The sequence below is a fragment of the Zootoca vivipara genome, chromosome 12, assembly GCF_965207765.1.
Source record: "Zootoca vivipara chromosome 12, rZooViv2.hap1.1, whole genome shotgun sequence".
Lineage (NCBI taxonomy): Eukaryota > Metazoa > Chordata > Lepidosauria > Squamata > Lacertidae > Zootoca > Zootoca vivipara.
In genome coordinates, this window is record NC_142595.1 from 8,694,421 (window position 1) to 8,719,393 (window position 24,973).

The 24,973-nt window shown below is 47.5% G+C and overlaps 1 protein-coding gene across 6 annotated transcripts in view; it reads right to left on the minus strand.

Moving 5' to 3' along the window:
• Positions 1 to 24,973, minus strand: part of SH2D4A (SH2 domain containing 4A) — a 46,608-nt gene that overhangs the window by 10,822 nt on the left and 10,813 nt on the right. For 2 of the 6 annotated variants that reach the window (XM_088656190.1, XM_088656192.1), the window contains exons 2-6: positions 24,362 to 24,577; positions 21,325 to 21,484; positions 17,041 to 17,221; positions 6,196 to 6,276; positions 4,008 to 4,128 (exon numbers count right to left, since the gene is read on the minus strand). In XM_088656190.1, the coding sequence (XP_088512316.1) occupies positions 4,008 to 4,128; positions 6,196 to 6,276; positions 17,041 to 17,221; positions 21,325 to 21,484; positions 24,362 to 24,527 (709 nt within the window). In that variant the 5' untranslated portion in view covers positions 24,528 to 24,577. Of the gene's footprint in view, positions 1 to 4,007; positions 4,129 to 6,195; positions 6,277 to 12,843; positions 13,723 to 17,040; positions 17,222 to 21,324; positions 21,485 to 24,361; positions 24,578 to 24,869; position 24,973 lie in introns of those variants that run through there. The other 4 variants (XM_088656191.1, XM_088656189.1, XM_088656193.1 and 1 more) reach the window with 4 other exon arrangements.

The following is a 24,973-nucleotide window of genomic DNA, read 5'->3' on the forward strand; positions in this document are numbered from 1 at the left end:
AAAATATGCAGGGATTTATGATATGTAGAATGAACCATGGAAAGAGAAGAAGGGAAGTCATTGATATATTAAGGATGTAAAATGAGTATTTTAAATTGTAACACAGAAAATTTAATACAAGAGAGAGAGAGATTTGGCATCATTTTGAGGAGCAGGTTGGAGTGCAACTCAACAGTCAGTGGGGGAGAGTTTGTTGGTGTGTTTGAGCCCACTGAGGTGTGTTTCTGAGCCTCCTTCAGCTTCAGAAAGGAAAGTTGGCTTCGCCTCTGTTTGCACAGCTGTTTGCTCATGGCTTTTTAATATGGGCGTTTCTTGGTGCCAAGACTGAGCCTCAGATTCACACACAAGGGGAAGGGAGGCGGTACAGCCTTTGGGGTTCTCCCTTTTCTTGGGGAAGTGGGAGGCTTACATACACACATACATTGTTGTTGTTGTTGTTTAGTCGTTTAGTCGTGTCCGACTCTTCGTGACCCCATGGACCATAGCACGTCAGGCACTCCTGTCTTGCACTGCCTCCCGCAGTTTGGTCAAACTCATGTTCGTAGCTTCGAGAACACTGTCCAACCATCTCGTCCTCTGTCGTCCCCTTCTCCTAGTGCCCTCAATCTTTCCCAACATCAGGGTCTTTTCCAAGGATTCTTCTCCTCTCATGAGGTGGCCAAAGTATTGGAGCCACACATACATATTGGGGCATAATCAGGCTGTGTACACATCATATATTTACAGCACATTTAGAAAATACTTTCTCCCCTTCATGTCCCCTCCTCACACCAGGGCTGCCTGTGCCAAGAGACGGAAGCACGAAGCTGCAGGAAAGGGAGAGGGCAGCAGCAAAAAAAATGTGTCAATCTGCCACTGGATCGAATTGCTGGAGATATGATAACCATCTTCAAATATCTAAAGGGCCACCGCATGGAAGGTGGAGCAAGCTTGTTTTCTCCTGCTCCGGAGGGTAGGACTCGAACCCATGGCTTCAAGTCACAAGAAAGGAGATTCCGACTAAACATCAGGAAGAGCCTTCTGACAGTGCGAGCTGTTTGACAGTGGATCAGACTCCCGCGAGAGGTGGCGGGCTCTGCTTTACTGGAAGTTTTTAAGCAGAGGTTGGATGGTCATTTGTCATGGATGCTTTAGCTGATGTTCCTGCATCACAGGGCCTTGGACTGGATGGCCCCTGAGGTCCCTCCCAACTCTACAAGTCTATGATTCTATAGTTCTATAATTGTCTAGAGGAGTGGTGGGCTCTGCCTCTTTGGAAGTCTACAAGCAGAGGCTGGACAGCCACATGCTGGCAACAGTCTAGCCTAGAGCTGGTCCAGGAATAGAGATCTACACCAGGAACAAGGGGGAAATAAAGATCTGCATTGGGAACAAGGCTGGGAGGAGACCAGCAGCATGTCCTGTTTGCTATAGAGATGGCATGGGTTGGGGGGCTGCTGAGGAGGTGACAGATTCAGCCTCCAAGAAGCATGCTGCAATGGCTTCAACTGGCTGGCTAATCCAGGTGAGGGTAGCTAATGGGATGGGACTTAGTCAATAGAGGCCAACACTGGACAGCAACTCCCTTCATCCCAGGCACCAAGAGTTTGAGACTCAGGTGAGAGCTGAGTGCAGGGTGGGGACCAAGGTGGACAAATGACCCCAGAAGGAGCACAATGTGTCCCCCAGCAGAGGTACTCACACACACACACACACACACACACACACACTCAGCATATATAACAATGAAGAAAACAGAAGAAAGGGAAATAAACTATGTCCAGGAATGGATTCCAGCCTACACTCACTTCCTCCGACAATTCAGTAAAATTATTACAAGCCCAGAGAGAAAACAGAACAGAATTTGAATGCCCAGTCCAGCACAAAACAGATTTTCCCTCTTGATCACCAACTCATATCTCTAATTGCTCCTTGCAATGCAGAGCTCTGCACAGCCATCGCTCTCTCCCCCAGAGCCTATGAAATGCTGGCAGTCGGTGTCAAGCCCAATCCATGTTTCCAAGTTTATTGAATAAGGCAAAACTATTCAGAGGAGGAATTTAGGACACAACCCCCCCCCAGCCACCTTTAAGTTAGGCATTAATTTTTCCAGCTATAGCAATTCTCCAGAGCCTGCTGTAATCAGCTCTCCACTATTAATCAACTCGAATCTCTCCAATATCAAGCCAGTTCCAGTCTGGCAGCAATAAGCTGAAACGCTACCTATTTAAACAGAATTTTAATGTGATTAAGTTGCTAGATCCTCGTGCCAGTCAATAAAGCTGTGGCCTTTTTTACATTCCGATATCCTGAGTCTAGTCTCTTCATTCCTTGTCTATCTGCATTGCTGCCTTGCAATGATAGGGCATGGAGCACATTATCCCTCAGCGCCACCTCCCAGGCAATGCAGAAGAAGCTGACAAAATTATTCAAGTAGGAAGGAAAAGCCAGAGAAAGACCTTTGCCTGCCTGCCTGCAAGAGCCAAATGTGTTTGGAAAAAATGGATGGTGCGGGCACTCACTTTTGACTCTGGTTTGGCAGGTTTTTGCATTTTTTTCAAAACCTCTGTTTAACCAGAGGTAAGATTGAGATTTTACTTTCTTGGGTTCCATGATCACTGCAGATGGTGACAGCAGTTACGAAATTACGGTAAAAGACGCCTGCTTCTTGGGAGAAAAGCAATGACAAACCTAGACAGCATCTTAAAAAGCAGAGACATCACCTTGCCAACAAAGGTCCGTATAGCTATGGTTTTCCCAGTAGTGATGTATTGAAGTGAGGGCTGGACCGTAAAGAAGGCTGATCGCCGAAGAATTGATGCTTTTGAATTATGGTGCTGGAGGAGACTCTTGAGAGTCCCATGGACTGCAAGAAGATCAAACCTATCCATTCCGGAGGAAATCAGCCCTGAGTGCTCACTGGAAGGACAGATCCTGAAGCTGAGGCTCCAGTACTTTGGCCACCTCATGGGAAGAGAAGACTCCCTGGAAAAGACCCTGGTGCTGGGAAAGATGGAGGGCACAAGGAAAAGGGGATGACAGAGGATGAGATGGTTGGACAGTGTTCTCGAAGCTACGAACATGAGTCTGACCAAACTGCGGGAGGCAGTGGAAGACAGGAGTGCCTGGCGTGCTCTAGTCCATGGGGTCCCAAAGAGTTGGACATAACTAAATGACTAAACAACAACAACAACGAACATTGGGACAAAAGAATTTGCAATGGCTGTTGTCGTTGCAGGTCTGTTACTCTGTGTTTTAAAAAATATTTTGAATATTGTGCTTTTATTTCCAACGGTATCTTTTAGGTAACTTGGTAAACATGAAGGTGCAGCACATGCAGGTTGCAAACAAGCCAACTTCTCTCAGACTTTCAAGCCCCTCTCCCTGTCTCCAGTCAGACCAAGGTAACCTTGCAATGGAATTTCCCCAGGATTCAGGAAATGCATACAGGGGAAAAACAGCAGCTTGTGGCAGCCGTGTGTGTGTTGGAAGAGGTGGAGTCAGAGAGAACAGCTGCACCGGAAAGAAAGCCACTGAACCAAAGCAGGGCAAGCCTGAGGCTGACAAACACCAGCAACTTCTCACCAGATTAAATTCAGGATAGGCTTTTGTTCCTTTTGTGATATAAAGGTTGGTGACAGGAGTGGAGTATTTTAGTACAAGTTATTCAGCAATGGAGGTGGCTTGCTCATATTTGTATGTCTCCGTTTCTGATCTCTGTGCTGATAGTTTGGAAATAAGCAAAAATAACAAACAGGAGCCTTAGGCTGTGTACACGTTACCTGGTTAATGCTCAGCCTGGGAAGAGGGGCTGGTTGTGAAGCCGCTCCGCGAATTGTAGCTCTCAGCAAACGACAGTTCCTAGGATTCTTTAGGGAAAGCCAGGCGTGTGCAAAGTGGAATGGTACTTGCTTTGAACGGATCCTAAATTTAATCTGATAGGCATCATCCTAAATTTAATCTGATAGGCATCATCCTAAATTTAATCTGATAGGCATCATCACATAAGAGATCTAACAGGAGCTTACAAGTTTCCAACCAAACAGGATCTTCTTTGTCCAACTTCTCCATTGACTCGTAGGTGCGATTTAGGGTCACTTCCTGTGCTCTGCTCTCATTCACAGTTGTATTCATTTCCTCTTCTTTCCTCTGTCATATATATATACATACACACACACAAAAAGTATTTTGTTTAGTGTGACCCTATCTACTTCCTGCATGGCAATCATATTTACAGGTAATGGACAGTTCAGCAATCCCTCTGATAAGGGTCATAAACTTCTAATGAGGTGATTGGCAGATGAGTCGACAAAAGCTTTAGTCACCTATCAAAATTTGTCATCTGACTAATCTTTAGGGCCAAGGGATCGCTGTTGAGCAACCATGTAAATGAGCCTTTGCCCAACTCGATGATTCAGAAATGCAACAGGATGCTGGGATATCTTTTCCCTTGAGCTGCACTTTTAATGGCAGGCGTCTGGCAAATAAAACAGGGTCTGCCAACATGGTTCCCCTCCAACATGCTGTGGTTCCAAACGACCAGCATCTCTGCCCCACTGACCATGCAAGCAGGGGCTGATGGGAGTTACTCTAATAACCTCTGGCCAACAGCATGCTGGCTATCCCTGGAATAAGGGATAATTTTCAGTTTTAGATGGAGAGGTTTATCCAGGCATGCTTGGCGGGGACATGGGATAGGGCCTTCTTGGTAGCTGCTCCCAAACTTTGGAATTTTCTCCCGAGAGAAGCTAGACTGCCTCCCTCCTTGCTCTCCTTCCTTCCTCAGGAAGCTGAAGACTTTCCTGTTCCAATAAACTCTTGGGAACTGAATGCTTTTAATGAGGGGGCTGGTGCTGTGCTGTTTTGGTTGTGTTTGTCTGTCTGTTACACACACACACACACACACACACACACACACACACACACGTACGTTTTAATTCTATCTGTGTTTAATTCTTTTTTAACGATTGTGTTTTTTCTCTTAAGCTTTTTAGCTGTTCTTATTTTTATCTGTCAGCCACCTCGAGTTCCCTGTCGGGGAAGGTAAATATATAATACAGTGGTGCCTCAACTTACGAATTTAATCCGTTCCGAAGGCACCTTCGTAGGTCGAAATATTCGTAAGTCAAAAAGCGCCATTGGAAAGACGATTTCCCATTGGAAACGGAAAAATTCATAAGTTGAAGAAACCCTATCTAAAACCACCGCGGTTTCCGTTTGGATGTTGAGAAATTCATAAGCGTGCGGCCATTTGCCCCATTCATAAGTCGAAAAATTCGGTTGTCGGGTCGTTCGTAAGTCGAGGTACCACTGTATCTATTCAGCAGCTGCATTGCAGGGGGTTGGGAAAGCCTTTGTGGTCCTTCCCAACTCTGCAGTTCTAGGATTCTAGGATTCTATTCTGTAAGGCTTGTTACTGTAATGACTTTAAAAGGGTTTCCGCCTGATGATGGCCTTCGGTGCGAGGTGGGTTGAAAACAAATAAAACCACTCCAGATATAAAGGATTTGGTGACAGATGACAGTATAAGATTTCTTAAAAACTATTCATTAAGTGGCAGCTTTGCTTTCAGTGTGTACATATAAACATGTGCGCGCGCACACACACACACACACACTCTGTCTGGTCAAACAGATTTTGTAGGTATTGGGCGTTCTACAAAACTACTTTATTAAACTGGATAATGGAATGAACACAGCATGGGGCATTATGCCTTTTATACACCACTTTCAACAGCGATTTTGTAAATGGCGCCAACTGCTGAGGAGGTTGGGAGATGCCTGTCCCCATTCCATGTCTATTAGTTACTACGGTCTACAAAGTGTGAGAAGCTAGTCTGTTCTAGGGCTTCCGCTTCTTCTTTAAATGAAAGCGGAAATCTTTGAGAAGCGGCCGTGCCCCAAATTTCTGCAATGGCTGAGCACTGAGCATTTATACGATTTACTTACAATGTGCAGCAGGCTAGTTGTCTGGTTTGCTAAATGTGCAGCATCCCAATTTAAGGGCCTTGGGGTGGGGGGTGTTTAAGATCACACTTGTCTCATGATTTGATTTTCATTCAGAAGCATGGCTTATATCTCTAGGTGATTCCTGCATTGCAGGGGGTTGGACTTGATGACTCTCGGGGTCCCTTCCAACTCTACAATTCTATGATTCTGAGACTAGGAGACAACAGTGAATACAGGCAAAATGCAGTTGCTTCCATAAGTTCCTTACCTGCCACAAGCCGTACTTCCTTGAATGATTGATAGAGTCTGCCAACATCTGTTCTATACCTCTTGGCTTACTTGTGGGAGCCTAAAATTCAACCAAACAGAAACACAGGATTGTCAGCTTTTCAAACCCTGATTCCAAACCTTGAATCTAATTGTGTTTCAAAACATACAGGTTGAAGAATCATCCACAGTCATAATCAGAATTCTTGAATTTTTAGGCCCACAGAGGAGATACATATTTTGCTTCATAGTGGTGTAACAGAATGGAGAGAGTGTAAATGAGGGAGACCTGGGTTCAAATCCTCACTCGCTTGTGAAGCTCACAGGGAGATTTTCAGCCAGTCGCTATTGCTCAGTCTAGTATACCTCACCCAAGTTGTTATGAATTAATGTACCAAAATGGCTTTTAAGCGGTTTACAAGTATAAAATCGATCTTAAAAGCCATTAGTGGTGGACGCCATTGAATATTTGGACATGAATCCAGGAAACACAGCTGCCTTTGTGCTAATCGATGCTGAAAAGGCATTTGATAACGTCTCATGGAAATTCCTCGAACAATTAATAGAAAAACTTGAATTGGGACATATCAATCTTAAAGGCAATATACCATAATCAAATAGCGAACTTAATTATAAACAATGAAATGACTGATTATTTTCCCATACAAAAAGGAACAAGACAGGGGTGCCCAGTTTCCCCCCTTTTATTTATACTAATATTGGAGGTGTTAAATGAGGTTATAAGAAAAGAAGATGAAATAAAAGGCATACCCTTAGGGAGAAATATTAATTTACAGTATTTGAAGACAACTATAACAAAACTTGGAGAGAAATAAAAAACCAACTGGAAATTTGGCAAAGGCTAAAATTATCCATATGCGGTAGGATTTCAACTATTAAAATGATTGTTTTACCAAAGCTATTGTTCTTGTTCCAAATGCTCCCGATAATTAGCAAATATGACAGTTTTGAAAAATGGAGAAAATATGTTTCATGATTTATATGGCAAGGGAAGAAGCCAAGAGTAAAGTTTAAATTATTAACGGATACCAAAGGGGGGGCCCTTTGGACTGCCGGATCTGAAACTATATTACCACGCAACCTGTCTCGGATGGGTCAAAGATTGGGTCATGTTAAGTAACACAGAGATTTTGGATGTGGAGGGATGGAATAATCGTTTTGGTTGCCATGCTTATTTGATTTATGATAAGGTGGCTGTAAATAAGGATTTCTTGAACCATATAATCAGAAAGCCCTTATACAAAGTATGGGTAAATTATCAATGGCTACTGGAACCAAAGATACCCTGTTTCCATCAGAGGTATTAGCGGTAAAATAAATATATACTGTATGGAAAAGAAATGGCCAACATACCAACAATTATTAATAAAAGAACATGGTGTTTTAAAACTAAAACCATACGAAGAGATTAAGGATTACTGCAATATCTGGATACAATACCATCAAATAGCCCATTTGTTTAATGAAGATAAAAAAATAGGTTTTGAACAGAAAACTTCTAAATTACAAAGCGAACATTGCAGTCAAATAAAAAAAAAATATCGAAAATTTACAATCTACTCCTTGAGTCGGAATTGAAAGATGAAGTAATAAAAGAAACAAAGATAAAGTGGTCACAAGATGTGGGCAAGACAATACATTTAGATAGGTGGGAAAAAGTATGGAGTGTTGACATAAATTTCACAGCTTGTTATTTGATAAGAGAAAATATAATGAAAATGCGTTATCGTTGGTACCTCACCCCAGTAAAATTGGCAAAGATTTATAAAAAAATATTCAAACCTTTGTTGGAGATGTAAAGCAGAGGTGGGAACAATGCATCATATGTGGTGGGGGTGTAAGGTGATTAAACACTTATGGACCAAGATACATGAAGGGCTGAAAAGAATATTTAAGAGCACAATTCTCAAAAAGCCAGACGCATATCTGTTAGGCTTAATAACCAACGATATTCCCAAAGATAAAAAGAGTATATTCCTCTATGTGACAGCAGCGGCCAGATTACTAGTGGCAAAAAACTGGAAAAGAGGAAAAATACCAGAATTATCAGAATGGAGAATTAAGATTTGTGAATTTATGGAAATGACAAAATTAACAGCATCAATTAGGGGCTGCCCCAAGCAAAAAATTAAGAGAGAGTGGGAGTGTGTAGAGATATATACACTATATGGGATAATATGGATATGGAAATCAATTTTAACATAAACGTAAAAGGAAAGATTCGCAAGAATATAAGATGATATTATAAAGGATAGGATTATTAACTAACACAACAAGAAACAATAACACAAATACCAATAAGATCTCATATGGGTGAGGGGAAGTCAGGGGGGAGGGAAGTAGAGGGTGGTATTTGGAAAATTATATGTGATATGAAAGAAAAATGATTGTGTTTTTAATTGGAATTACAATTTAGGTTGTAAGTCCCTCCCCCCTTGTTTTTACTTCTTTTTCTGTCACAAAAACTTTAAATAATATTTATTTTAAAAGCAAAAAAGAAAAAGCCACACATAATGAAAATATACCAAAAGAACCCACCCCTGTTAAAAGGTATAACCATTAAAACACTTCAGCTAGGGAAGGAAGTTCAAATTCAGGGGAATTCTTGCCTAAACAGGTGTGTCTTCAAGAGCAGGCAGAATGCCAAGACTGATGGGGCATCTCACATTTCTGTAGACTAGGGGTGAACAAAGGCTTGATTATCCATTTCCTTCCAATGTAAGGAAGTGACCTAGCTAAGCCTGGCAGGACAGCTTACTCTATGGCATTAACCCCTTCGTGCATTCATTGGACTTAAGCACATTGGTGATCTGAGACTGGTTATCCCACAAAATCACCCTTCCACAAAGATGGCAAAGCACAGAACTTAGTCACAGAAAAATGCTCTTCTGTATCTAGGAATATTTAATGTTGCTAAAAACATAGCAGCTCCATAGTCACTGCTGGGTTGTAGACCAAAGTGGTAATGAGCAAGTCCCATTTCCCAGAGCTAATTAATTGTGCAAGTGAAGATCTAGAAGTGTGTTTAATGAAGCTGAAATATACTCGGAGTCGAGAGTGAATTTCATGCTCTTTATTCAGCTCATAGTCATCAAGGAGGAGAAGAGAAGACGAGTGGCTCTTTTCCCAAAACCATCTGCTTATATACATTATTTACACAATGGGCCTTGCGTGATTGGCTACTTCAGGGCTACACCTGTGGGCCAATTATATTGTGGATTGACTTCTGCCTGCAACCTGATTGGCTGCTCCTACAGGCCAATCAGGTAGCAGATTCACTTCTGCCAGCCGCCTGATTGGCTGCTCCAGCAGGCCAATCAGGTTGCGGATTCACTTCCACCTGGAGTTGGATTGGGTAGCTCCCGCTGATTCTGAATCCTATTGTTCTAGGATTCAGCTCAGTACATAACACCCCTCCCCTCTAAGTTCCAGTCCTGCCCGGGAAGTTGCATTCGTAGTCCCCAAGGTCTGCTGGCCGCCTCCGTGTGCGTTGTGGCCTGGGGTGTTCCTTGGTCAGGGGTTCTGGTTCTGGCTCGTGTTCCGAGGCTGCTGGCTGTGCCGGGGCTGTCTGGTCTGGCGCCACTGAACCACTAGGTTGTAGCTCTGGTTCCGGTGTCCTTCCAGCCTCGGGGCGCCCCTCTGTGCCTACTGCTTCTGCTTCCCCTGCCCACCCCTCTCGCTCTACGGGCCTCACTGCCCTGCTGTCCCCTTGGGACCCCTCTGTCCCGCTCTCCTCCCGGGTTCCTCCTGGGAATCGTCGCCGTAGCTGGTCGCAGTGGCGGCGCCAACATTGCCCCCCTTCCGTTAGTACCTCGTACGACACGGGACCGGTCACCTTGGTGACTGTGGCGGGTACCCATGCTGGGCCTGCCCCAAAATTCTTTGCATACACTGGGTTCTGGGCCACAAATGTCCGGGGGTTCCTGCCTTTCCCCACCACTACCTCATCCTGAGCTCTGTCAGGGTGAAGTCGGTCCAGTCTAGTTGCAAGGCGCCGGCCCATTAGTAATTCAGCTGGGCTCCGGCCCGTCGTTGTGCTTGGGGTGCTGTGCTGTGCTAGAAGAAATGCGGCAAGGCGGTATTCCCAGTCCCCTTGTGTCATGCGGCGGAGGCTGTCCTTGGTGGTCCGCACCATGCGCTCCGCTTGGCCATTGGTGGCAGGGTGGAATGGTGCTGAGCGGATGTGGCGGATGGCGTTCTGCGCTGTGAAGGTCTGGAACTCCTCTGACGTGAATGCGGTTCCATTGTCCGAGACGAGGGTGTCAGGGAGCCCGTGGGTCGCAAACAGTTTACGTAGTACCCGGATGGCTGCCGCCGTAGAAGTGGATGGTACCAGTGCGACCTCCAGCCATTTGGTGTAGGAATCCACCACTATGAAGAATGTTTTTCCCTGGAAGGGGCCAGCGAAGTCCACGTGCAAGCGTGACCATGGATGTCGGGCGGACTCCCAGGGCTGGACTGGGGCCCTAGGGGGATCCGGGCGGGATTCTTGGCAGGTCTGGCAGTGTTGGACCCAGGCCTCTATCTCTCTGTCAATCCCCGGCCACCACACATAACTCCTGGCAAGGGCCTTCATCCTCACTACCCCTGGGTGTGTCTCGTGTAGGGCTGTGAGGACCCTTTTGCGGAGGGGCTGGGGAACAACAACCCTGCTTCCCCATAACAGGCACCCCTTGTGGGCCGACAGTTCATGTTTGCGGTTTGTGTAGCCAGCGAATTCTGGCCCGGGGCTGCTGCTGGGCCATCCTCGCCACACCCAGTCCAGGACCCGGGAGATGACCCTATCTTTTGTGGAATGGTGCGCAACTTCTTGTGCCTGAATGGGTCGGTCGGGAAGCAGCTCCAGGGTCATAACCTCTTGCGCAGGCGCTGGGTCGGGGCCTGTTTCTGGTAGTGGTAGCCTGCTGAGGGCGTCTGCGTGGCCCATCGCCTTCCCAGGGCGGTGGATTAGTGCATACTGGTAGCCGGCAAGGAAAATTGACCACCTGAGGACACGTGGAGACAACACTTGGGGGGTCTGCTTCTCAGGGGCAAACAGGCCAAGCAACGGCTTGTGGTCAGTCACTATGGTAAAGGGCCGCCCGTACAAGAAATCATGGAATTTTTTTACGCCCTTCACGATTGCCAGACCCTCCTTGTCAATCTGTGAGTAGTTTCGTTCGGCTGCAGCAAGCGTCTGGGAGAAGTATGCCACCGGCACCTCTCTTCCATCCGGGAGTTGGTGTCCCAGGACAGCGCCGATGCCATAGGGAGAGGCGTCGCATGCCAGCACCACTGGCAGCCTCTCGTCGAAGTGTGCTAAGACCGAGTTCGAGACGAGCAAGTCCTTGACTGCCTGGAATGCGGACCTTTGTCGCTGGCCCCACACCCAAGGGGCCCTTTTATCTAGGAGTCTGTGTAGGGGCTCCGCTACCGCTGCCTTATGGGGAAGGAAGGCATGGTAAAAGTTCAATAGTCCCAAGAATGACTGAAGTTCGGGCTTGCTCTTGGGCGCTGGGGCCTCACAAATGGCCCGTACCTTGTCACCGGTTGGATGGACCCCTTCTGCGTCCACCTTAAATCCCAGAAAGTCCACCTGCGGCACTCCCAGTAAACACTTTTCCCGCTTCACCTTGAGGCCCGCCGTCTGGAAACGGTGCAGGACGGAGCGGAGGCGGTCCTCAAATTCCTCTGGTGTGGGCCCGGCGATCAGTACATCATCGAAGAAGGGGGTGACGCCAGGAATCCCTTTAAGGAGAGAGTCCATTAGATTCTGGAATATGCCTGGTGCCACGCTAACGCCAAATTGCAGCCGCTTTACTCTGAATGCCCCTCTGTGCGTCACAATCGTCTGGGCCTCTGCTGTGGCTTCGTCCACAGGCAACTGTTGATACGCTTGGGCCAAGTCCAGTTTGCCAAAGATTTTTGACCCAGCCAGGGTGGCGAGGACATGGCTGACCACTGGCACTGGGTATGCATGGGCTGTGAGAGCCTTGTTTATGGTGTATTTGTAGTCTGCACAGATGCGGACCGAACCGTTAGGCTTGACGGGTGTGACAATTGGAGTTTCCCAGGGGGCGTTGGGCACCGGCTCCAGCACTCCTTGCTCCACGAGCCGGTCCAATTCCTCGTCTATGCGGGGTTTCAGGGCGAACGGGACCCGGCGGGCCTTGTGCCTGATGGGTCGTACAGCGGGGTCTAGCTGTAGGGCAATGGGGGGTCCTGTATATCGTCCCAATGCCCCATCGAAAACCCCTGGAAACTCTTTGCATATGGCGTCCACGTCCACTTGTAAGCTAGTGCGGTTCACCCCGGTAACGGCTAGCCCCAGAGGTCCAAACCATGCCAGTCCCAGTAAGCTAACGTAGGGGCCCTTAACTACCAGCAAGTCCAATTGTTGCTTTCGCCCTCGATATTGCACCCTGAAGGTTCCCACCCCCATAGTAGGGACCTTACGTTTCTGGAAGTCCCGGAGGGTGAATGGGGCCGGCCTTAGTTTGGGACCCCCATTAGGGCACAGTTCCCTTAATGTTCGGGCCGAGATTATGGATAGAGTTGAACCCGTGTCCAGCTCCATGCGGCATGGGGCTCCCTCTATCTGTACCTCTATATAAATTTTCTCTGTGCTGGGATGGGGCAACTGGAATACCTGATAGTCCGTGATCTCCGTCGAGTTGCCTTGGTGCATGGTGCCGTGTGACCTGGGGCTCCTGGGTCGGTCATCTGATGCTTGTCGACGTGTGAGTCGAGCCCGACACACCCGGGCGATGTGTCCTAATTTTCTGCACTGCCTGCACTCTGGGTTGCGGAAACGACAGGTCCTCCTCTCGTGGTTCTCCCCGCAGCTTGCACAGTTCCCTCCTTCTCGTCGAGGCTGCTGTGGTGTGTGTGCTGCTTGAGTGCGCCGCTGTACTCTGTGTACTTCCTCCTTGTCAGATTCGGATTCGTCGGTGAGGTCTTCGTGGTAGACCCTCGGTTGGGATGGCGGGGCCGGTCGTGCCTCTTGCGTTGACCTCTCGGCGGCTTCGGTTGCCAGGGCTTCCTCCAGAGCAATCTGGAACGTGAGGTCTTTTTTGGCGTAGAGGCGTCGTTGCAACATCTCGTCCCTCAGGCCACCGACGAGGCGGTCACGAAGCATGTTCTCCAATTCTGAGAAGTTGCATAACCGGGCGGCTTGGCGGAGGGAGGTCACAAACCCAGTTATGGTTTCCCCCGGGGCTTGCCGCTTTGCGTAGAAGGCATTTCGGCAAGCTACCACCGAGGGCTGTGGTGAGAAGTGCTCCTTCAGCCGTTCCATTATTGTTTTGTAAGAGACGGTAGCGACATCTCTAGGTGCAAGGAGAGCCCGGGCGATTTCAAACGTCTCCTCTCCACAGACGCTGAAGAATGTCGCCCTCTTCATGGCATCGTTGGTGACTTCTTTCGCTTGCAGGAGGAAGTTGAAACGGGCGGCGTACCCTTCCCAGTCTCCTGATGCTGGTTTGAATGGCGAGAAGCTGCTGTCGGTTGCCATTCTGGGTTCCTTGGGTCCTGGAGCTGAAGCCTGGATGCACGGTGCGATGCAGCGGTGCAGCAGGTGGCGGTGCTGCGGTGCAGTGCGTGGTGGCGGTCAGCTCAGCAGGATCCCACCTTCGTCGCCAGTGAAATATACTCGGAGTCGAGAGTGAATTTCATGCTCTTTATTCAGCTCATAGTCATCAAGGAGGAGAAGAGAAGACGAGTGGCTCTTTTCCCAAAACCATCTGCTTATATACATTATTTACACAATGGGCCTTGCGTGATTGGCTACTTCAGGGCTACACCTGTGGGCCAATTATATTGTGGATTGACTTCTGCCTGCAACCTGATTGGCTGCTCCTACAGGCCAATCAGGTAGCAGATTCACTTCTGCCAGCCGCCTGATTGGCTGCTCCAGCAGGCCAATCAGGTTGCGGATTCACTTCCACCTGGAGTTGGATTGGGTAGCTCCCGCTGATTCTGAATCCTATTGTTCTAGGATTCAGCTCAGTACATAACAGAAGCCAACTGCTTTTTTTAACCCAAGGGGCAGAAGAAGGGCCAGTGACTAGTTACCAAGTTTGACCTCCAAATTCTGATTTAAGCACCTCTGTCAATGCAGTAAGGAGAACTCCCATCCTCCTCCTGCCTGGTGACCGACCTACTTAACAAACATTCCTTCCCATTACATATTAACATGGAGACAGACTCGTTCAGCTCTCAAGACTTTTAAGAGAAAACTCGGCAGGGGGTAAATTACTTGTTCTCAAGCAAGAAATATTACAGTGAATCCAACTTCATTCACATACTGGGAGTCCTTGGAGCACCCCAAAATTGCCTAACCTTGGCTCCCATAGGTTCAGGTCGGGGGTCACAAGCAAGAGACTTCAGCCAGGAGATTGAAGCAAGACAGCGGCCAGTAGGCCTGATCTTTATTGTTGCAACAAGACTTCCAACCACCACATGGAAGAAGCAGAGAGAAGCCCCCGAACAAAGGATGCCCCCCTTTCTTACAAGTTTCCCAAATTACCCATAACACCCTTAGTAAAACATCATACATTTGTCATAACTATATCATAAACTGGGAGAGGTCTTCTGACAGATACCTGAGCACCAGCCTGGATTGCCCTTTCCCGCATATGACCTCCAGATTCCAATCTTTAGGTGAAACAAAGGAAAGTATTTACATTTTCCTGTTTTCCCAGCCAAGTTAAACACACCCTTTGTTTTGACTGAGACCCCAATCCACTGAGGTTGGGTTTGGATTGTTCTCGGAAGGACTACCTGTCTGGCACTCAGGTGCAAGGATGCCAGCAATTATCACCCACTCACTTCAGAGATTATGGCTGCCCCTATCCATGTCCCAAGTTGCTGAAAAACTCCAGGCACGCCTGGAAGAAGTGGACCATTTGGATCCCTTCCAGTCGGGATTCAGGCCTCATCATGGGACTGAAACTGTCTTGGTCGCACTGGTTGATGATCTCCGGCGGGCTAGGGACACAGCTGAGAGCTGTTTCCTAGTTCTGCTGGATCTCTCAGTGGCTTTTGACACCATCGACCATAACATCCTTCTGGACCGTCTAGAGGGCTTGGGAGCTGGGGACACTGTTATACAGTGGTTCCGCTCCTTCCTCCTGGGCCGTGTTCAGAAAGTGGGGGGGGGTGAGTGCTCAGACCCCTGGGCTCTCACTTGTGGGGTGCCTCAGGGTTCTGCCCTCTCCCCCATGCTTTTTAACATCTATATGCAGCCGCTGGGAGATATCATCAGGGGGTTTGGGCTGGGTGTTCATCAGTATGCGGATGATACCCAGCTCTACCTCTCTTTCAAACCAGAACCAGTGAAGGCGGTGAAGGTCCAGTGTGAGTGCCTGGAGGCAGTTGGAGAATGGATGGCGGCTAACAGATTGAGGTTGAATCCTGACAAGACTGAAGTACTGTTTGTGGGGGACAGAAGCCGGGCAGGTGGGGAGGACTCCCTGGCCCTAAATGGAGTAACTGTGCCCCTGAAGGACCAGGTGCGCAGCCTGGGAGTCATTCTGGACTCACAGCTGTTCATGGAGGCGCAGATCAATTCTGTGTCCAGGGCAGCTGTCTATCAGCTCCATCTGGTACGCAGGCTGAGACCCTACCTGCCTTCAGACTGTCTCGCCAGAGTGGTGCATGCTCTAGTTAACTCCAGCTTGGACTACTGCAATGCGCTCTACGTGGGGCTACCTTTGAAGGTGACCCGGAAACTACAACTACAATGCGACAGCTAGACTGGTGACTGGGAGCGGCCGCCGAGACCACATAACACCGGTCTTGAAAGATCTACATTGTCTCCCAGTACGTTTCCGAGCACAATTCAAAGTGTTGGTGCTGACCTTTAAAGCCCTAAATGGCCTTGGTCCAGTATACCCCCATCGTTCTGCCCGGACACTGAGGTCCAGTACCGAGGGCCTTCTGATGGTTCCCTCGTTGCGAGAAGCCAAGTTGCAGGGAACCAGGCATAGGGCCTTCTCGGTAGTGACGCCCGCCCTGTGGAACGCCCTCCCATCAGATGTCAAAGAGAAAAACAGCTCCCAGATTTTTAGAAGGCATCTGAAGGCAGCCCTGCTTAGGGAAGCTTTTAATGTTTGACAGACTATTGTACTTTAAGAAAATTCCTTCCAGTAGCACCTTAGAGACCAAGTAAGTTTGTCATTGGTATCAGCTTTCGTGTATATGCCACACTTCTTCAGATACTGAGATATTGTACTTTATGATTTTGTTGGAAGCCGCCCAGAGTGGCTGGGGAAACCCAGCCAGATGGGCGGGGTATAAATAAATAAAATCATCATCATCATCATCATCATCATCATCATCATCATCATCTTCAGGCCAAGGCATACACGGTGCAGGAAAGCTGTGATCAGATCTCCCATTTTGAAAAAGACTTCAGGGGTCTGAATTGAATGGGGTTGTGGTGCTGGCTTGTAGCTAACCCTTTCGCCTGCTCAGAGTAGCATTCCCCAACCTGCTATTAACCTTGCTGAGGATACAGAAATAAACTTTCATTGTTGGATCTGTCTTATCCCCCAGCTATTAGCAGCTTCAAATGAGAGGATTCGAAGCAGAATAGCTGAAAGTGGGAAAGGGTTAACCCTCCCCACTACCCCAGGTTATAGCCCTGATCCAGTTTGATGGTCCCCATGGCAGCTTTAAAGTCTTCCAAAAGTATGACAAGATCTGAGTACATATATTTCCATTCATGTGTAGTTTGGCCCCTTAAGCTTTGGTTTCAAGAAGGCACCATCCAATTCACAGTGTATCTCTCTCAATTTCAGCCGAACATTAACATTTGAGTAGTAACATAAGACCAGAAATTTACCTGGGCATATTCTTGATTTCTGGCATTTTCAGGAACTGGTTCTTTTTTCACCCCTTTGCACACATCCAAGTTTGCGAGGTTTTTACCGCCTCCTTGCGATTCTGACCCAAACTGGGTGTCTGATGGAAAATGCAGAGGTGACGTGACAGAATGTTCTGTGAAGCCTTCCGCTAGGTTTCTTCTGTAAATGGACAAAAAGAGGATTTTGGGAAACGAAACAAAAAATTAGAATGAGCTTTAGATCAACAAATTGGGGAGGCCAGGGATGATAGGGAGATGATGTCATGCATACAGCCCCCCCCCAAAGGGTCATTGTCTCACACTGAACGCGTATTAGCATGCAGTGTGTACATGTGGACGAGGCGAAACACATGCACTCCCACCCTCAGCACTCCCATCATGCCAGTCCTAACATTCAAACCCTAGAGGCGTAGGGAGAAAGCAATAACCTGAAGATGGACAACTTACCAAGTCATGTTAGCAGCATTTTTAGAAGGCTCCCTCCCTGCCTCCAAGAAATTGCCCCGGAGGCAATTTTAAACAGCTCCCGTAAGCCATGTCATTTTATGAGTGTAAAGTAAAGGACCCCTGACAGTTAAGTCCAGTTGCAGACGACTCTGGGGTTGCAGCGCTCATCTCGCTTTACTGGCCGAGGAAGCTGACATTTGCCCGCAGACAGTTTTCCCAGGTCATGTGGCCAGCATGACTAAGCCGCTTCTGGCAAAACCAGAGCAGTGTACAGAAATGCCATTTACCTTCCCGCCGGAGCGGTACCTATTTATCAACTTGAACTTTGACGTGCTTTCGAACTGCTAAGTTGGCAGGAGCAGGGACCGAGCAATGGGAGCTCACCCCGTCATGGGGATTCGAACCGCCGACCTTCTGATCAGCAAGCCCAAGGCTCAGTGGTTTACACCACAGCACCACCCATGTCCCTTTTATGAGTGTAAAGTAAAGGTAAAGGGACCCCTGACCGTTAGGTCCAGTTGCGGACGACTCTGGGGTTGTGACGCGCATCTCATTTTACTGGCCAAGGGAGCCGGCATACAGCTTCCGGGTCATGTGGCCAGCATGACTAAGCTGCTTCTGGCAAAACCAGAGCAGCGCACGGAAACACCGTTTACCTTCCCGCCGGAGTGGTACCTATTTATCTACTTGCACTTTGATGTGCTTTCAAACTGCTAGGTTGGCAGGAGCTGGGACCAAGCAACGGGAGCTCACCCCATCGTGGGGATTCGAACCGCCGGCCTTCTGATCAGCAACCCCTAGGCTCTGTGGTTTAACCCACGGCCTAGAAGTCTTCAGCAAACAAATAAATAAAGGCTCAAGTACCAGAAAATCAGAACTGGCCCTAGCAAATGGGGACCATTGGATGGATGTGTTCACCAACTTACAAAGTAGCAGCGCATCTCAGGAAAGAGCCAGAGGCAGGTTACTGCCTTCCAGCCAGCGTCAGAGGCGGGGAGGCTGTAGCTCAGTGGACAAGCATTCACTCTGCATGTAAAAGGTGTCTGGTTCTGCAGCCTTATTAGCTGATAAGGGTTCTTAAGTTGCGCCCAGGCAGGGACAGAGACAGTCAATAACGACACTGGGGTTGAATCCAGAGAAAGAATAATTTTTTAAAAATTATTCTTATTTAAGAGACTCTTGGTGGTCAAGCTTCACGACAAGAGTAAAGAAACAAAAATTTGCAAAGCTTCTTATACACTTCTTGGGCTCTTTTCCCCTCCTCTGTAAATGTGTGCACGCAAGGGGGTCACAAGTACATATAAGGAAGATCCGTGTCCGGTCCTGTGCATAAACACATGCTGACTCATGCTACCCCGGTAGCATCTTCCAGCAGCCTTGAGTAAGAAGACTATGCGTCAAGCATAGCAGCTTCCAGCGTCAAGCTCATCCACTGATAAGCCCCTCTCTGTGTTCCAGACAAGGCCAGCTCTTAGCCTTGATAGCAAGCTGTCTCACTGTTACATTACACTTTGGCACACAGAGAGGCAAAGAGGAAAGCATTTTAAGCAAGACATCCCAGGGATAGGAGGGGGGGTTAGCCATACAGTCAGAAATCATACAATGCAAGCAATGCAAACTATAGGATCAGATCTAGCTCAATAACACAATTGGCAAACCCCTCCCTTCAGTTCAAACCCTGGCATCTCCAGACATCCCTGCCTGAAACCCTGGAGTGCTGTGACCAGTCGGTGCAGACAGCATTAAGCTAGATTGGTCTGGTTTGCTAGGTTCCTATGTCATGCAGGATGGCCATTCTGCTAGTGGGAATAAAGGTCTTGAAACTGACAGCCATACTCAGAACTACACTATTTCCCTGTTACTTCTTTTGTTAAACTCCACCCCAGTCTCCAAGCGGTGCAGAGGTATCAGGGGTACCAGGCATGCTTGCCAGGGTCTGTGTTCCCTTGGGGGACAATGAGGCACAGCGGAAACTGTGGTGTCTTTATGACATATGGTTTCTTGGCACATATATATGTATACCTGTGCCTTGATGGGGTGTGTGCAGAGCATCCACATCCCAAGAGGGTCCGGTTCCTTCCAGCCTCAGACTTCAAGAGACACCAGACATCATGTCTGACCCTCTCCGCTGCATAAAACAGATACCCTGCCTCATGCTCTGGCTCCCCACTCCAGCTTGCAAAACTGACATTTTTTTCTGTTCAGTTACATAATCCAAAAGGAATTCCTACAATCTTATTAAAACCATGGGTAGGCAAACTAAGGCCCAGGGGCCGGATCTGGCCCAATCGCCTTCTCAATCCGGCCCGCAGACGGAATCAGTGTGTTTTTACATGAGTAGAATGTGTCCTTTTATTTGAAATGCATCTCTGGGTTATTTGTGGGGCCTGCCTGGTGTTTTTACATGAGCAGAATGTGTACTTTTATTTAAAACACATCTCTGGGTTATTTGTAGGGCATAGGAATTCATTCTTTTTTCTTCTTCCCAAAATATAGTCCAGCCCCCCACAAGGTCTGAGGGACAGTGGACCAGCCCCCTGCTGAAAAGGTTTGCTGACCCCTGCTTAAAACCCTTTTGTCACCACCTACTACAGTGATGGGCAACCTTTTGAGCTTGGTGTGTCAAAATTCGCCAAAAAACCAAGCATAACTCGGGTGGTGTGTCACTTCGAGAAAAAAACCCACAATTTCATGATATTTATAGTTTAAATAACAAAAATGTATAATTCTAATATATAACTGTATTTAATAAACTAAAAACTAATTATTTAACCAAACCAAACCAAAAACCTCTTATTTATCACAAAGTGCCCAGAGTCGTTGAGCTTTTTTGGGGGAGCTGCTGGAGGTTTGGGGGAGCTGTTGGAGGTTTTTTTGGGGGGGGTGCAAAAGCTGCTTTGCTTTGGGGGGGGTGTGCCCCGAAGCTGCTGCGCTTTTTGGGGGGGAAAGAGAACAGAAATAAATGACGAATAATACCTTCGCTGGAACTAACACGCAGCACCGACATAGTCTGCCAAAGCGCCAGAAAAAACAGCACAGAAAGGGTTAAAAAACCAATCTCTGGCTACCAGCAGCAACAACAACAACAACAACAAAGGGACCCGGGTTTTAACAGCAGAGACAAGCTGTAGCGGAGACAAGCTGTAGGAGGAGCGGGAGAACAAATGGGGGGGGGAAACAACAATAGCACGAATGGGCCAATGGGGCACGTGCCAGCAGTGAGGGATCTGCGTGTCACGTTTGACACGCATGTCATAGGTTCGCAATCACTGACCTACTAACACATAGCTGCAGGACCTACCCCTCCTTGTCTGACATAGTCTTCCTCTTCCTAAAGACTTCCTTGATGGGTTAATGCTGAGACCATTATTAGCTTTGTTCCTCCAATGACCCACACTCAACTAACTATGCCAACATGAACTGGACCCAGCAGAATTTGGCACAATTTAATCAAACCTTCATTCATTCTAACTTTTACAAAATTCAGGAATTATGGGGAGCATCTAGCAGCCAGGAGTTTAGGGGATCCTTGCTCCCCCTCCCCCCCCAAACAACAACCTTTTAACACTATTAATATTTTGAGTAGGCAAGAGAAGTGCATTTGGAACTGGATTTCACACTCACACAGCATAAATTGACAAAGGCAGGTCTTTAAAAGGCAAATATGGTTTGCAGAATCTTTCACCTGAACCAAGCGGTTCCCGGTTTGTACTAGTCAGTGCCTGATCCCTTCGTCTGTCAGGAAAAACCAGCCAGCCCGACCGGTTGCGCCAGATTTTTAAGTATTGTTCTGAATGTTTGGAAAGCCATACCAACCTTTTCGCCCCTGCTTCTTGAAGCGACTGCTGCTTCACTTTTTCAGCAAGGAGGTCACTGCAGAGCTGGTCATATGGCTTGTCCAGGGAATGCTCGCCCATCACCCACACCCAGACGTCACCGTCTGCTCCGAGCTTCCACTGAACGGATTTCCCATGGACTGCAAAACAAGAAACAAGGTTCAGTAGGAAGGCCCCATGAGAAGGGGCGTGTGACCCAGTCCAGTCCTTACTGCACAGACTTCATCCCAGCACAACCCATGATGGAGTGTGGGTTTTCATAGCTTATTGTCAGAGCGCATGGCTGGCATAATGAAAGCCCATTTTCAGTCCCTAGCAGCCAGTTAAAAATTTCATTTAACAGGCCTGGGAAAGACCTGCCTCTGTCTTCTGCTGAGATGGGCTGGCAGAACAGACAACCCTAGGTTAAATGCACCAGTGATCTTATTCTATAAACTGGGGGGTCTGCGACTCTCCAGCTCCTTAGTTATCCCAGTTCCTTTGACCAGAACACACCAGGTTTACTTCTGAGTGGCTGATTATGACGTTGTGTGTTTCATGCAAACAGTTTCCACAGTAATCTCCCAGCAATGTACAGTCATACCTCGGGTTTAAGTACACTTCGGTTTGAGTACTTTCAGTTTAAGTACTCCACGGACTCGTCTGGAATGGATTAATCCACTTTCCATTACTTTCAATGGGAAAGTTCGCTTCAGGTTAAGTACGCTTCAGGTTAAGTACGGACTTCCAGAACCAATTACACTTATACTTCGGGTTAAGTACGCTTCAGGTTGAGTACTCCGTGGACCGTCTGGAACGGATTAATCCACTTTCCATTACTTTCAATGGGATAGTTCACTTCAGGTTAAGTACGCTTCAGTTTAAGTACTCCGCGGACCGTCTGGAACAGATTAATCCACTTTCCATTGCTTTCAATGGGAAAGTTCGCTTCAGGTTAAGTACGGACTTCTGGAACCAATTGTGTACTTAAACCGAGGTACCACTGTAAATAAATAGGCCCACGTTTGTTTGGATGTGGTAGCTTGCAGGTTTGCAGTTATCATAAGGAAGCTTGCCAAGTGGAGAATGAGAGCCTATGGTATGGCTGATTTATGCTTTCATCACTGGGATTTCCGGTTCCTCCAATGAAACACACCCTTATTACTGTTATTGATCTGATGCTTTGACACAAACACAATTGTATTCCTGTTACGGTACTTGGATTCCATTTATTGTAAGCCACCCTGGGAGGTCTTCAGAATCAGCTCCACTGAGATACCAAGGGTGGTAGTTTTACTCAGAGTAGATATTAATTGCCAGGTGGTGGTGGTGGGACGACGACTGCAATGGCTTCCATTTTGTTTCTGGGCCCAGTTCAAAGTGCTGGTGCCAACCTATAAAGCCATAAATGGGTCAGGACTGCAATATCTCAAGGACTGCCTGTCTCTATATGAACTGACCTGGACATCTGAGGTCCTTCTTTGTGTGCCTCCTCCATGAGAGGCTTGGAGGGTGGCAACATGAGAGCGGGGCCTTTTTTGTGGTGGTTCCCTGTTTGTGGAATGCTCTCCCCAGGGAGGCTCGGCTGGCACCTATGTAGCATACCTTTAGGCGCCTGGTGAAAACATTCCTCTTCAACCAGGCCTTTGGCTAATTGGTAAACAATCTATGGCCTTTTAGACTGTGTGTGTGGGTATCGCTTTTGTTTGTTATTATGTTATGTGTTTTTGTGTTTTTATATTGTCAACTGCCCTGTGATCTTCGGAGAAGGGAGGTACAGAAATTTAACAAATAACAACAAAAACAAAGGGGGAAAGTTAGGCAGAGTTGCTTCATTTCCATGAGAAAGGAGAGCTGTGTGTGACAGCTGAGGATTTTCTCCCTATGAGTGATCTACTAGGAACTGGACCTACCTGACCCACTTCAAAATAAATTTACTGAACAGCCTGATGCTTGTGTATTTAATGTATCTTTTACTTTCTTGGGCTCCATGATCACTGCGGATGGTGACAGCAGTCTCGAAATTAAAAGACACCTGCTTCTTGGGAGAAAAGCAATGACAAACCTAGACAGCATCTTAAAAAGCAGAGACATCACCTTGCCTACAAAGGTCCGTATAGTTAAATATATGGTTTTCCCAGTAGTGATGTATGGAAGTGAGAGCTGGACCATAAAGAAGGCTGATCGCCAAAGAATTGATGCTTTTGAATTATGGTGCTGGAGGAGACTCCTGAGAGTCCCATGGACTGCAAGAAGATCAAACCGATCCATTCTGAAGGAAATCAGCCCTGAGTGCTCACTGGAAGGGCAGATCCTGAAGCTGAGGCTCCAATACTTTGGCCACCTCATGAGAAGAGAAGACTCCCTGGAAAAGACCCTGATGTTGGGAAAGATGGAGGGCACAAGGAGAAGGGGAAGACAGAGGACGAGATGGTTGGACAGTGTTTTCGAAGCTACAAACTTGAGTTTGACCAAACTGCAGGAGGCAGTGGTAGACAGGAGTGCCTGGCGTGCTCTGGTCCATGGGGTCACGAAGAGGCGGACATGACTAAACGACTAAACGACAACAACAGTGAAGCATAGTGACTGAGGAGAGAGCGAAAGACCTCACCTCAAATCTCACCTCTGCAATGATCTCACCAGGTGGCCTCAGGTAACTGCGGCTCTGTCTGTCTGTCTGTCTGTCTGTCTGTCTGTCTGTCTGTCTCTCTCTCTCTCTCTCTCTCTCTCTCTCAGCCTTCCTTCCCCCTCCATCCACACAGACTTCTCCCCTCTCAAATTTAGGAATAATAGTACTATTGACCTGCATAATAGGCTTCTTATGATTATTAGTGATCAAAAGACTTCCATATAATGCTTGGTATTAACCTCCATCTGTAGGGAAGTACTTTATTACACCCTACCCCAAAGCTTCACCTGAAAACTTGCTTGAAGGGCACAATAGAAATCTTAATAACAAATAACAACAACAACAGCTCATTTTCTTCCCACTAGATCTCAAATGCCCACGCACCAAACAGAGCCGCTTGTTGACTGACCTTTCTTCACTGCCAGCTGTGGCGAAGTAACCGGGACTTCTCTTTCCTTCCACCTTCTGATCTGCTCCTGCCTCATCTTGAAGAACAAGATTTGCTTCTGCTCCTCGCTCAGCTCTGCCAGGAGCTCCGGGTCCACGTACATGTCTGCCAGGATCTGCTTCAGCATGGCTGCAGAATGCTCCTAGGCAGGAACGGAGGAGACCTGTGGCGCAAAGACTGACCCCCGGGGAGACAGGAAAAGTCACTCTTCTCCTCGCCTGGCCAGGAGAAGCGCCTCGGTGGCCAAAGGGGAAGCAGAACCCTTTTCCCACCCAAGAGACACAGCAGGAATGCAGGCTGCCCAAATGGCAATTACACACTCCCAAATAGCTGCACCTATTTTAGCTCCGACTTCCTGCAAGGACTTAAAAAGTAAACAGAGAGCTCGCAGAGGAAACAAATAAATCAAGGACTTGGCTGCCCTTGGATGGAAACTGAGCATCCGGAGCTAAGCAGCCCTTTCACCTACCTCTCTCTCCATATACGTGAACAAAACAACAATTAGGTTAGAAGGATGCTTTGAGCTGACAAGAACGCCTCTGTCAAAGCACTCCCTGCATAGCTAAAGTCACA